Below are 14465 nucleotides of genomic sequence, written 5' to 3'. Positions count from 1 at the left end.
TGATCTTATACAAAATGACATAATATCAAAAATAAAATTATCGAAAAGACACAATCTCTTGCTGCTTCTTGACTGGCAAAGTGTAAACACAGGTTCTTCCAGTCTGCACATGGAGCCGGTGGCAGACATTAAGAAAAAAATACAGATACACACACTTTCCTCCATTCCCTCTCATGTTCAAGCCTGGAGCTGTGTAAGAACTGCTTGAATATGGACCTAAGAAATGAGCTGGCATGTACTTTCTCTCACCCCTCCAGTTAAAAAGTCCCCCCCCCCCACACACACACACACACAGTCCAATCGACAAAATGCTAATGGCTGCTCACATCTCTACCGTGGACTTGAGGATATGTGTACATAAACACGCACTGGGCCTGAAGTGGACTCTTGCACCATCACCCGGCCTTGCAGCAGAGCCCTGTGGTCCTGCCCCAGGGAAGGAGGGCCCAAACAGCCACATGCATATGGAACAGCCACTGATGCACTCTCAATGTGCCCACAAGAGTCTGTGCTCGTACGCAGGAGGCACTGCAGCACTTTGCATATGTCTGGGAGCATGCCCACAAAGGACATGGGCCTAGATGAGGGCATAGGCGGGTCTCTTACTCTGTGTGTTGCTATGCCGTTTTAGGTGCATCTATGTGCTATATATGACTGCATTTAGTGCACCAATAGACCTTGTTCCCATGCGAACTTCAAGAAACTACCCTAAAGTGCTTCCTTGAGTTGACACACCTCATGATGCAGTGTGTATTTACTCTCCACTCAGGTTGTGAAACACACACAGGGCTCTGTGTTTCTGCATCCTCTCGGGACGTATGTGTTCACCTGGCAGTCTCTCTCTTTAGCTGAATAAAAGATGAGCTGGGGCTTTTATACGCCATTAAAACCTGCGGCTGAGGCTGCATTATCCCAGGTAAGGCTACCTGAAGCACTCCATCCATCCAGCCTCTCACTCATTCATCCGCCCCTCTCACTATCCATCTAGCCCGCTCTCAAGCAAAAAAGTAAACAGGCGATCGTCCTCTTTCTTCTCAATGGAGGATCCATCTGCTCTGCTGTCCTCTCGTTCCATTCTTACCCCCTAATCGCTTTCAACCAGCCTTTTTTTATGAAAGAAGAGAAGGAGCACCTGCCTTCCTCCTGAATAATCCATAATCAATTTCACGGTGAGCCAGACAGACAGAAAACAAGTGAATGGAGAACTGGAGGTATAAATGCATAAGCTGACCTTCTCTCTCTTGTGCACGCTTTCCAGCCTCCGCCGGTGAGCTTTCCTGATCATCAGCACTTTTCAGTCGTCCAACAAGCGTGTTCATGTAGCTTTTTGCAAGTCAAGTTTGTGACAAAGAGCCTTTAACCATTTAAACCTGAGGTTGTTTTTTCAGTTTTCACTCCCTGTATTTACAGCCTTATGGTGAAGTCTCTGCATGTCTTAGCTAAGCAGTTAGGTTAGTAAAAAAGACCATCAGTTTGTCGTCATGGCCACTGTTCTAGTACAACTTCTTTAACCTACCACTCTTAAATAAATGTGAAGCTACTGCCTGTAGCCACTCCTCTTAACTACAGCTCTTAATGCTGGGGAGAATTCACTTTGTGATGTAAGCTAAATTAGAGTTGGGACCGATTCAATACACTGTCAATATCAGGTATCCACACTGATGTCAGCAATCCACATATCAACCCAGATTCAATAGTCTAATGTTTTTAAGTCATAATGTAACAAAAAGCACAAATCCAAATTAATGAATTCATTGATAATGAAGCAGTTCTATGAAGATTTCCAGTAGTCCCCATATTTGGTGTAAAAGAGATTGTTGCACAGGCGGATACCATGAATTGCGGATGAGTTGATTTGTCGATCAAAAGAAAATTAATTGTAAAGTGTTCATTGTGAATTAATTTGTTTGTATTTTTTTAAAGCAAAAATGTCATTGTAGAGATTCTGAGTCATTTATGTTAGTCGATTAATTAGTCATTTTTTTTTAACAATTACAATTTTATTGACTTATAAATTAATTCCAAAAATGATTTGGATATTAATCTAGAGACTTTTTATACTAATTGCATTAATGCGGTTCCTCGCAACTACCTTAGCCTCTTTTCATTACTGCTGTGTGAAGGACTGTGACACTGGTATCTATTCTGCACAAAGTCTCCATATTCTAACAATATTAAAACGCAACACGCACTTCCAACTAAGGTACCTTGAATCTCAGCTAAGCTGAAATGTAAAGACCTTCATATACACAAGAAAGCGTTGAATAGGCTATTAATGGTAAAAAGCATTGAGGATACTACAAAAAATAAAATGTGATATTATGTGGTGTCGTTTGTACTGATCTCCCTTTAGGCCTGTTACTTTTCAGTCTGTTATCCTTATCATATGTGAGGTAACCCTCTTTTTTTTTTGCCTCCACCCCTGTCTAAACAATTTAAGTACAGATTTGGCACAGACGAGAACTGAGAAGAGTAGAGGCCTCTCCAGGTTGGTCAGCATAAAGCCTGACATACCATCCAGACAAGAAGTATCAAAGTAGTGAGTTAAGCATGGCAGTGGTCACAAGATATCATCATCAGATTCATGTCTTCAGGTTAACTGTCACAGACGAGAAGTGAGGATGGAGAAAAGAGAGGAAAAGAGGAGTGGAGTGAACCGGTCGCTGTCATCCCCTCCCATCCTTGGACATGAGTACCTGTCACTTCTCCTTTCCTCTCTCCTCCAACACCATCTGTCTCTCCATCTCTCCGTGTCTATGACTCTCTAAAGGTAGACTCTGTTCGCTGCGAGGCGATGAGGAGTTGATGTTTGGAAACAGAGCAGAGTACAAGAACCAATTTATGAAGCATGAAAAGCTGCAATTTTTATCCATGCTAGCTTTTTTCCCTGCTTTTAATCAAGATGATGCTTGGCTCTTGTCCCACCAATTAACTCAAGCTGAGGCTAGACATGAGTTCATTGAGGACTGCATTACAGATTGCTGCGGCAGTGCTTCTTTAATGCAGCCCACTCTATTTGACAGATATTGCTGCATTAAAGAAAGAGTGAAAGGGTTGAAGAGGAGGTCAAACAAATAAGAATACAGTGGGGGAGGAGGGGGCAGCCAAGAAGGAAACAAAACAAGGGAGACTTTGCATTCCACATCAGCCAAAAAAACATTCCCTTCCTCTGCAGTTTCCCCTCTCTCTCTTTCTTGCTCCCCCATGTCAGAAGTGATAAGAGTGCGCTGCTTCGCCAGGACTGACAAGCGGTGACTAGCTGGCGGCAGGTGGGAAGTATGGGCCAACATATGCTTCCGCTAAACCCGCCAAATCCACACCTCATCAAAAGGCAAAGGGAGTTTTTCCCCCACTCCTCTCCTCATTCTTCCTCGTCCCTCCCCCGCCCCCATTGCTCTCCTCCAATTCAAGGGCTACGGCCTCTCTGCCCGCTAGTGACACCTGTGGACAAAAAGTGACACGGCGCTTAATATTTCATGGGCCGTGCACAGTGGGGCGCGTAATCCAAAGTGAATTCCCTCAGAGCGCTTGCATTTACATGAAATCAAGTCACTCTGCATCAGTCACATCACCTGCACTGCCCCCCGAAAGCCCCCCTCTCCTCACAAATGTGGATGCACACACACCTCCTGCAGCCAATGAGAGCAGGGGGGAAAAGAAGAGAGGCTGCATCATTCATGCAGGTTAAGGCTAACACCATCAGAAACAAGCAAGCAAAAGAGAAGTTTCCCCCACTTTTTTCCCTTCCTTCCTCCTTTCCACTCTGTGATGACTAAATGGATGTCTGATGTGTGTGTGTGGCTCTAAGGCTGCGCGGTTAGAAGATTTAAGTAATAGTATGTGTCAAGTGTGTGTGTGTGGTTTGTGCATGTTTAAACTCATGTCTAGTCCTCTTCCGCTGAAGCATCTCAGCGTTCAAACCGAGGATCTGTCTGGACCGCATGGAGAAGTCAATCTGCGCCGTCGCCACACTGGTCTAACCAGTCTGTCCTCCCTGCCAGCTCAAATGCTGTCAATTAGCTGACAGGGGAAAAATACATCATTTATTAATCGCTCTAAAAAACCCCAAAGAGAGAGCCAGAGCTCAGCATAAATAAAGCACTTAAAAGCCAAGCCGCTGCTGAATGCATTTGACAGGGTACATTCATAATGACTTGTGAATTCTGACAAGTCTGCAAATGCCGGCTATCTGTCACTGAGACGATTTCCTCCACTGGCTCGCTGCTGACAAAAAACGAGAGTAAAGTAACCATTTTTCATCAGCACAGAAATTGGGAAAAGGAATATCCCTGTAATGTACATGTGCTGAGTCATTAAACTGAGGCAGATAGAGAAGAAAACTTTAAGACACAAGCTGAAGACACACTAGACAAGGACTGCTGTTTGTCCAGCCCAAGGTTATGACTGTGAACAAAACATTCACGAAAAACTAAAACTTGATGAACAAAAATGTTTAGAAAATGTCTCAACCAAATTGACTATAAAACTAAAATGTGTCAACACGACAAGCATGAGGCAGCATTGGGACATATGTTCATGGAAAATGAGATACCTTCACAGCAACAAAAAACGTATAATTAACTACTGAAATGTAAGTAAAACTAAAAAAAATTTAAACACTAAGCCAAAAAAAGCTAACCCACTCTGGAAACTACCTCGAACTAAACTGAATGGAACCCAAAAATTTAAAATACAAAAATGTAATAACAATAAATGTCATCTGAATTTTTTAAAAGCCATTTATGTAAGATTATTTCATCTTGGAATATCAGCAACTTTCACAGAAACAAAATAGACAAAATGCTCTTGTTAAACAGTTAGTGTGTATTTGAAACTTTCAGTGCAATGAAACACTGCTATTTATCCTGGTGATAAGTCATCCTTTAAAAACATGACTCAAAAACCACCTATCTGCCCCATTTGAACCAGTCATGTAAATATGACATCGCCATGACATTGGTGATCAAGTGTGTTGGACAAAGATCAACCATCTGCAGGGAATTGAGAGAGAGGAAGACTGCTGAAGAATAGACTGAAGTTTGGTTCACTAAGGGATTTAAGGGCAGCCACTGGAGCACAATGACCTCTGAGCCCCCCAGTGTCCCCAAAGAGGAAGCTTAGGTGACCCCTTCCATGGGGCAAATGTCACCAGACCAACCATCCTCACACACTGTGCACTGCTGTCATCTTTTAGCAGCTTCTGCACTATTGATAGTGTCAGAAGTGTCCAAAATTACATTTTTGACTCACCAAAAAAGGAGACTGGTAGATAAAAGAAAAATACACCAACAACCGTATCTTTCACCTGCATATTAGACGGGTCTCTGGCATTTGAATAAAATGCAGAAATAAAATGAATTATCATTACAGAGGTACTTGGGGACCTTTTGAAGGATATCGTGGTGTTTGCTGATAACAGTTGATTGGATTTTTTTGAACGGATTTTTTTTAATGGGGAAACGGTTATAATTCAAACATCTGATTATTTCAAAAATGCTGCAGTAAAAGAACTTGACAAATATCAGTGATGGGCTACTTTGGGGCCTATTGTACAAGAATATTGGTTGAGCTGCTGATAACTTTAAAATAAGTTTTTTTTTTTTTTACAGAATCTTTTAAATGTGCTTCTGAAGAAATTAATAGGATGTATTTTCTGATTTTGGCATCTAATTTCTAAAAATGCTGTGGTGGAAAAACAAAGTACTGAGAAATGTAGGTTGCTTATTTAAAACAAGGGAAAATATCAAAATCTTTCCAGTTTAAAAAAAACCTTTGTGACCATTAGAATATCAACTGTGACATGTAAACAGTCAATTTGTGCAGAAAATGCTGTAATGACCATGTTTACTGTTGGAAACGTCATTGTTTATAAGATGCCAAAAAAATAATTGGCAAAGAAATTGGCCTCAGAGTAAAGTACATGCAACTTTAATCTTGACATTATATACTTGGGAAAGTTAAAGCTTTAGAGAAAAGCTTTCAAAAAGAGAAGAGAAAAAAAGACAAATTATTGATTTCTTAGTCTAAAAATGTCCCATAAACCTGCACCCAGGAGGCTACAAGAGGCCAGAAACTGGAGATCAGGCAGAGGGATAAAACCTATGACATTCATGTCTGAACGCACTCTCTGAAAGTCAAGAGTGTCTTCTTGGTCCAGAGCTCATCCGTCCACTTCAAAAGTAGCTAACATTTGGAGTCAGGACCTCTTCTAAACTTTGTGATCTATTCCTAGAGCCCTCCATAGAGACCTGTGTGTGTCTGTGTGTGTGTGTGTGTGTGTGTGATTATATATCTTCTTGCTCACTCTCCCTCTCACACAGGGATCAAAGCTCTTTGCCCCTGACTGCCCCGAGCCCAGTGAAATCTGTCCCAGTTGGACCACTCTGTGGAGCATTAATATTTGAGGGAAACACTCCTTTAAAAGCTCTTTCTGGTATAGAGGACTAAAAAAGTCATTATCCCTTCCATGCCACAAAAATAACACAAACTGCTACTATCATTCTCACCAAAATAAAATAAAACCCCCTCTCCATTTCAGTTTGGATGCACAAACTGATGATAGCCACGTTTTTTTAACCTCCTGGGACTCTGCAGCACCCATTATGTTCTCACATCCACATGAGACTGTTCACATGAGGCTGGAGTGGCTCTAGGATCCAGCTACAAGCGTCACATGACATCTCACCATGTTCAACATCAAAATCTACTGGTCGCTCTAAAGTTAGTAGCTTGAAGTGACATGCATGGAGTAAAAGTATACATATGAACACTTCCATTCAAACTCAGAATGGTAAAAAAAAATGTTGTTATGTAGTTTGGTTTCTCTTAAAACACACCAGGCAAGCAGAATTATCTTGAGGAATTGAGGTGATGGTAACAAATGACGATGAAGGAATTTTATATAAAAACAGACAAGGTTTCAACATAATCATTGTCTTTACAGGCAGGAACACACTGGCCAAAAAGTTGGACATCTGAAACATTTGGGGAGACTCGGACGAGTTCGGGAACAAATCTGTTCATTGTGTTCAGCTGTGTCGGAAGCTTTTGGAACCTCGTGGATGGTGTCTGGTCAGATTCAACTTGCAAAGTCTGAGAGGCTTGGCGGTTTGAGGATTGGATGCCATTGGATACTCTGATTGGTTATGTGCTAGCTGTTCAAAGACCTTTCTGTTTAGTGGTGTGCTAGCAAATCAGTGCAATGTGTGGGAGGGGCGTAAGTGAAGATGGTGAACAAACCACTTAAACGGAGATGGCGCAGAGTTACAAACTAATGTATATATAACTAATGCCAAGTATTGTATTCCACAAATGTCTTCTCAGGTCAAGCAAATACTGAGACAATACTGTGTGTGATTTGTTTTTCCAAATTGGAGTTGTCCAAAAACCTTTTTTTTTTAAGTAAACTCTGTGTACACAAACAATGTTCTCAATGCTCGTGTTCATGTGTAGAGACCCCGGTGATACTATGAGCCAAGTTTCATGTTGTGTCGAGCCTTCTTAGTGTTTTAAAAATAGCGATTTTGATGCTAGTGTAAAAGTGCCCCACACCCCATTGAAAATTAGCTTGCCCAAAAACAAAACTACAATAAAAGTGCCTCTTTCGTCATATTTATGCTTTTACACAAAGGTTTGACATATTCAATCGCAAATAAAGCCTTGGTTGCTTTTGGCAAGAGTTTCACTTTGAAGGGCGGATCAAAAAGTATATTGTAGACTGCAATTTCAAACAACTGAACTGTCAATGTTTGGTTCAGTTTGGTCAATTCTGCCTACGTACAAACTGACAAGGAGCTGGACATTCTGAAAATGTATTCATGATTTTAATTGATATATTTCAACGGTTTATTTCATGGATTGGGTTGAAAAAAATCATGGTTCTAACTTTAAATTCAGAGGACCTGGCAGACCAGTTGCTTATGGAATGGCTGTTGATTGTAATAAGCAATAGATAAGGTTGAGAATAGATATACGAAGAATTGCAAAAATGACTACATTTAGCTCTGTAGTTAGCAAACTGTTACGGAACTGGGATTTGTATTTAAGACAGTGTTGCACAAAAATCAGTAAAAATTCCAATATTTATCAAAAAGGTGTGTGTGTGTGCGCGTGTGCACGCTTGTGTGTTTGTGTATACGTACCAGATGTGTCCATGTCTTTCATATAATGAGTGAGAAGCGGCCAAAAGTAGTGAATTCTTACAGGTAAGTCCTGCTCCTTCATCATCTTCATCAGCGCAAAAGACATACCTGAAAAATTAAACTTTGTTAGTGTATACTATACTAACTTTGTTAGTAAATATATGTGTGCGTGTGTGTGTGTGTGTGTGTGTGTGTGTAGAATTTGAGTATTTAAAGTCTGTGCTGTACCAGACTTATTGGCCTCCAGAGCACATGACAGGGTGAAGCTGAGTGGTGCAGCATGCAGATTTAACTCCTGGAGCGCTTTGCAATAGATACCCAACTTCTCCAGTGACTGTAGTGAAAACAAAATAAAGAAATACATTGAAACATTTTAAATCAATACTTAAAATGCACTGCAACCATGTCTTCAAATGAATGCTAGCTGGTATCGACTCTCTGTGTCATTAGATGAGGTGAGTGAAGCAAAGGGTGAAATGCGTTTGTCCATGTACCGTGTCCATGTTGACACAGTGTCTGAGGAAGAAGTTGCCCAGGTTGGGGGAGTCAGTGGTGAGGCTATCAGACTGCAGTACGGGGAAAGTCTTCAGGATGTGAAAAGCTGAGTCCTCCATGCCCTGGGTGATGAGGCTCAGGCACAAGTTCATAGCATCTACAAAAAGAACAGCAAACACTGATTCTACTCAGCCTCATAACACCATCAAGATGATTACAAATACAGCTGATTAATTAATAGTTTAATAATGACACTACGCTAGCTGCTGAAAACAACAGTGATGTGTAAAGTTATGAGGTGTGTTTGAGCGTGCGTACCTGGAACAAAACCCCTCTCTTGCCTCAAGCGCTCGGTCAACTCTGGTATGTGCTGCTGGTGTCCGGCCTTTGCCAGAGTGTAGATGACCTGCATCAAGTCCCTGTCCATCAGGCTGCAGTCATCACTGGCCGCTGTCACCAGAGTCTGCAAATTTAATAAAGGGAAACACTCACTGAATACAAACATACACGTGTTGCATCGGCATCGTCTTGGCGGCAAACTGAATAAAAACACACCGCTTTCAGGCTGTCCAGGTCTCCCTTCTCAGCGTAAGCGTTCAGGAGTGCTGTGTAAGTGTCGGGACCTGGTTCAATTCCTGCTCCCTTCATCACAGCCAGGATGTTCTTAGCACTCTCAATGTCCCTGCACAGGGAGAGATAGCAGCTGGTTTAGATAATCTGATAGTTTCAATCCTTACACCATGTGTCGTAACAATGAAAGCAATTACGCTCACCCTGAACGAGCATGGCCTGTTAGCAGTGAGTTGAAAACAGCCTCGGTGATGGGTAAATCTTTGGTCTTCATGAAACCCAAAATGGTACTGAGGAAAGTAGAGAAGAAAGTCAAAAAACACAGGTAATCTGAAGGCATAATATAAACTTTGCTGTTGGTTCATGAGCAGAGTACCCACCTGGCTCCCTCAATATCTCCGTTTAGGCAGTAGGATGCAATGAGTCTCTGGTATGTAACCTGTACACAGAATGCAATCAGAGTATATCTTTAAAATGGATGAGAGGAATCAACTTTTGTAACATTAAACCATGTACAGGGTTTGTGCAGCTTTTTAAGAGTAGAATTCAAGCACCTTTCATGCACTGTCAAGTTTTGATCTTGGTACCTAAACCAAAAACTTTCTGACACTTCGAACACTATGATCCCAACTACATTGCTATAAATGAAACAAAGTGAAATCTACCCAATCTCTGCAGAACTTACTCGGTTGGGCTGGACATTAGCTGCCTCCATCTTGCCCAGGAAGTCAGTGGGGGAGAACTTGAACTCATTCTGGATGTAAACCTTCAGCAAGGCGTTGTAGTGACTGACATCGTATTGAGCACCTGCGGACGACAATGCACACATCAACAACACACCTAAAACATACTGTGATTCACAAAACGCAAAAAGACATAGCAAGTAGCAAGTTTTTGCAATTGTGAAGCAGTAAACTTAAATAAAAGTTGCTGAGCACTGCTGCCTCTTACCCAACTCATTCAGCTTCTCCCAGACACGGTGTGCCAGCTCTGTGCGCTCTGCCAGGGGTACCTCAGGCAGCAGGGACCCACAGCTACGCAGCAGTAACAAGGCCTGATTACCACTGGGATAACCTGTAAAGAGGAGAGGGTGACGATGGGTGTGGAATATTAAAGAATTACCACCAACCAAACCAACCAAAGAGTCAGGCAGTTTTTTTTTTTAACAATCATTGCTCTGCCTGCCCACCTTTCCTGCAGATATCATGGAAGATGCGGAGAAGCAGGCTCTTGGTGATGCGACCGGTCCTCCTCACGGAGCTGTCCAGCTTGGCCAGAGCCCAGTCGAACTCCTGCGCCTGCTTGGACTGGACCGCCACGCTGGTTTCATCCTTCTGCTCTGTCACCACAGAATACTTACGCACACACCCAGCTGCATTAGGCCACACACGACTGTAGAGAATTGGATAGTGACGACAGAGAGGGACAGAGATGAATGTCAGGAGTTAAAGGGAAGCTTATAACGGCAGTAACACAGATACACCTGTAGATGCTCTGCCTGCTTAAAGACTGACTGTAGTTTTTTTCAGGACCTATGACCTTGAGAGAAAAAGCACCAGAAAATGACTAATAACCATCATCATTTACATCAGCTGAGGTCAGAGTTCCTCTTGTACTTCACGATAGCATATTAAATGCTAAATCTGACATTAACTTGTCTGAACATTGTTGGCTACAGCATGTAATAGTCTCCACTGAGACAGCTGAGCATGCAGATAATCTAATAAAAGTACAGGACCACACACAGGGTGACAACTATGGTTTCTAACTGTAATATCATCATTATAAAATAACAAGTTATTGAAAGTGGCTTAAATGTGAATGGCAGAATCACGGTTACACAACGTCTGTTCATCACCTTGTGTAAGCTGGCAGCCATGTTTACTAAACCACACAGATAGCTTTTCATTTACGTTGTATGGCAAATACTCTAACACAATCCCGGATATATGAACACACCACGTTATAGTGTTAGTCTGTGAACATGTGTGTGTCTCTGTCTGTCATTGACCCTCAATGACATCGCTCCCTCACGCACACACACGCGTGAGCTACACCGGCTAGCAGGCTGCGTGATACCTGGACGCGTTTCCCGCCGCAGGGTTGATGTTTCGGGGACAAACTCCGGTCCTGGTGCCGCCAAGAGTTCCGCTGTACAGCCGGCTGAGCGGCGGTCCGTTTCTTTTGGTCCCTGTGATCTGAAGCAGGCCCGAAGGCGAAAATTTGAGCAGACGCGCTGATCTCAAGAGCGCAGCCATGTTTTCTGTCGCACAGTTAGAAGGGCATCCGCACCACGTGACCCGTCAGAGGAAGCACCGTGGTTTGGATTACCGCGAGAGTTCCGACTGAACGAGTTTTTAGTGTTCAGAATCTGTGCTTTTAAGTAGCTCCTGCAGTCCCTTACGCGTAATGCTTGTTAAGGATAATTTATTAACCACATTAATTTCATCAGAGTAAAAGACCTTGATGCAAAAGTGATGAAATGTGAATTTTTCCAGAAAGATGTATTTTCCATTGAACATGAATGACAGAAGTGTTTAAATAATAGCTCATTTACACATCTCATTTGTTATAATGTCACTGTAGTACTGTTTTATGCTAGCTACAAACAAAAATTCCTGTATGTAATGCAAGAAACTTGAACAAAAGGTATGTGTGCTTTTATTTTATGGTGGCAACTGTTTTCATGACAAGAGCAATAATATGAAACTTCAATTACATCAATAAGCATTCTGAACAAAGTCTGACCTTTAAGCGGTTGAATTTCACAGAAAAGGAAGATCACTTATGTTCAATTATATTTTTATTACATCATGAACTTGTACAAACATCAATATTCCCAAGAAAGAAAACATTAGTGCAGCTCTTCAATTAACTTGCTCTTCCCTTTGCTCTTCTCTTTTTTCAAGTTCTCCTCCACAGCAGTCTTTGCTTTCTCCATGCCACTCCTTACACTCTCTCTTTTACTATATTCGCTCCACAACTCAATAGCTAGCGTACGAATCTGGTGTGTGTTGTCCAATACCCAGGCTTGAAAGAATTCACACTTCTTGCCTGCCTGGAAGTACCTCTGTCTCCTTGCCCCTTCCTCTCCTTCCTTAGAAAGGGCTGTTCTGGCCTTGGAGAGCACTGAGCGAAGCTGGCTCAAGGCTGCCAGGCAGTATCCTGTGGCATCCTTTCTGTCTCTGCCTGTCAAGATGTGAGCCACAGCTTCCAGTGCCCTGGCTGGAGCGAGGGGATCCTCCTTGTCGAGGTAACCTTGATCCAAAATAAGAGCTTCTCCGCAGTCTAAGGCCTCTTGGACAGAGTTGAAGACCCTGTTTGAGTTCAGTGCCTCAGATAGAGCAAGAATCATGTCACAGAACTCAAACATCAGTGAATCAGTGTCGTTGTTTAACAGGCACAGGGTGAAGGTGTAGCCATAAAGTGCATTGACCAAACCATAGCATACAAGGGGGGACGGATTTGCACACAAGGAACTCAACTTTGGAATTTTTGCTGAAACTGGAGGGACTCCATGAACTGTTGAACTTTCCTTGCCCTTGCTTGTTTCCCTTCTGTTTCCTCCTTTAATCTTTTTCAGCTTTTTCGCTGATTTACCCGCTTCTCGTGACATCTTGTTTTTATTATCAATATCCAGTTCATCTGTAGTCGTTGAATTTTCTCTTTCTCGTTTGCTGACGTCCTCCTCAAGAACCTCCACCAGTCCTCTCCCTTCCTCCTCATGTTCCTCCCACCACGGCTTCCACAGGGGAACCAACCTGCCAAGAGCGCCACCCTTCATCATACCCATAAACACATCTTTCTCTTTACTGCTGAGAAGTTCCCACAGCTCCTCTTCTGAAAGTTTGTCAATATCCAGCCCTGAGAGCCGATCAGCCAAGTCCAGCTGCCCTTCTTCACTTTCAGCATCCTCATCCATTTCTCCAGGCAGTGTCTCCCCTCCTCCAAGTTCTTCCAGTTTACCCAAAATAGCCTCGATCTCTGGTTCACTCCCTTCTCCAGACTGCTGAAGTTCTGCTAACCTGGACAGGAGCTCCACAACCTGCGCTTTCTCTGTTGCCTCTCCCTCCCCTTCGTCATCTGAAACGATACCAGCTTCTTTTAACAAACTCTCCATCCCTCCATCGGTCCTTTCTGCCTTTTGCCTGAGTCCAACAAGAATCTTTTGCATTTTCTGCCTCCCCTCACTTTCAGTTTTCCCCATGTCCTTCAGCTCCGTCAGAACAGACTCCTTGTAAAACTCCTCAGAGCACACGGAGTGATCTGGGCTCTGGTAGCAAGCCAAGCCACAGTAATGCAGGTTACACCGCGGGCAGGTGTAACAAGAGGGCTTACATTTACACATCATGCAGACTGCGCTCGGTCTGGCGCTTCTCTGATCCTCTGAAGCCACTTCCTCTTGTGTCCTGGCCGGCGTGAGAAACTCCACTGATCCAGAACCAGCTGCTCTGGACGGGAGCATGATCCCATCTCTGGTCACCGTGTCGGGCTCCGCGTCAGTCCACTCCGCCTTTGGACCGATGTCCGTCAGAAGACTCCTCACAGAGGGAGGAAGCCTCCGTCTAATTAGTGGGTTCATTAGCAGATGAAGGTAAGGAGGGGACAACTGTCTGAAGTCCAAGAGACGAAATCTGTGGATTCACAGATGACAATTATGTTAGTAAACTGTGTGTAAACCTCACTTTCGTTTCTGTCACAAAGCGGATTTTGCAGTGTGAGATGCTAACGTTAGCTACAAACACAAACAGTATGCGCTTAACGCAGCGTTTCATCCGTAAACCGCTTTCAAAATATTCCAAACATCGCCAAGAAAAGATTTACTAGCAACGTTCAGTGGCACTATTAAAAGCTTTCTTCAGTCTTAATGTCCTAAAATACAATACTCTACTTACTTCCCCGCAAGTGCACTAACACCAACGTTTCACGTTTGTTGTCAAGCCACAATGTCGCTTTTTGATGACGTATGTGCGACTAAAAGCCGCTCTTTCTTTTCTTTTTTTTTAGTGCTGTTACTACTTCTGTTATTACCACCGCTACGATAACCACAGTGCGCCCACTACTATGATATTATACAGTAAAAATGATCATTGTAATTAGATAGATACATTATTATTGGCGAATTACTATATGATAGATACGATAGATCGAAATTATAGATAGGTGTTATAAACATATTATTTAAGATGCATATTTTGTAAAGAAACACAAAAAGAAAGTATTTCATTGGCAATAATCTTACCTCCACTATGTAGCTGG

The 14465-nt window shown here is 42.7% G+C and overlaps 2 protein-coding genes across 2 annotated transcripts in view; both read right to left on the bottom strand.

The window, feature by feature from the left end:
- lrpprc (leucine-rich pentatricopeptide repeat containing) overlaps positions 1 to 11534 on the bottom strand; it is a 55879-nt gene extending 44345 nt beyond the window's left edge. The window contains exons 1-11 of the mRNA XM_037123419.1: positions 11286 to 11534; positions 10396 to 10598; positions 10158 to 10280; positions 9892 to 10013; positions 9587 to 9645; positions 9410 to 9496; positions 9192 to 9318; positions 8955 to 9099; positions 8636 to 8793; positions 8370 to 8475; positions 8142 to 8249 (exon numbers count right to left, since the gene is read on the bottom strand). Coding sequence (XP_036979314.1) covers positions 8142 to 8249; positions 8370 to 8475; positions 8636 to 8793; positions 8955 to 9099; positions 9192 to 9318; positions 9410 to 9496; positions 9587 to 9645; positions 9892 to 10013; positions 10158 to 10280; positions 10396 to 10598; positions 11286 to 11464 — 1417 coding nt within the window. The 5' untranslated portion in view covers positions 11465 to 11534. The remainder of the gene's footprint in view (positions 1 to 8141; positions 8250 to 8369; positions 8476 to 8635; positions 8794 to 8954; positions 9100 to 9191; positions 9319 to 9409; positions 9497 to 9586; positions 9646 to 9891; positions 10014 to 10157; positions 10281 to 10395; positions 10599 to 11285) is intronic.
- Positions 11535 to 11831: 297 nt separating this feature from the next.
- On the bottom strand, positions 11832 to 14189 carry znhit2 (zinc finger, HIT-type containing 2). Its single transcript, XM_037123420.1, has 2 exons — positions 14102 to 14189; positions 11832 to 13840 (listed from the first exon to the last, which is right to left on the bottom strand). Exon 2 carries the CDS (start codon positions 13786 to 13788, stop codon positions 12061 to 12063), a length of 1728 nt encoding a protein of 575 aa, XP_036979315.1. The 5' UTR covers positions 13789 to 13840; positions 14102 to 14189; the 3' UTR covers positions 11832 to 12060.
- Between the last annotated feature and the right edge of the window lie 276 nt (positions 14190 to 14465).

The sequence above is a fragment of the Acanthopagrus latus genome, chromosome 15 (assembly GCF_904848185.1).
Source record: "Acanthopagrus latus isolate v.2019 chromosome 15, fAcaLat1.1, whole genome shotgun sequence".
NCBI lineage: Eukaryota > Metazoa > Chordata > Actinopteri > Spariformes > Sparidae > Acanthopagrus > Acanthopagrus latus.
Note: the sequence above shows the minus strand (reverse complement) of the source record. Positions and strands in the feature narration are given on the sequence as shown.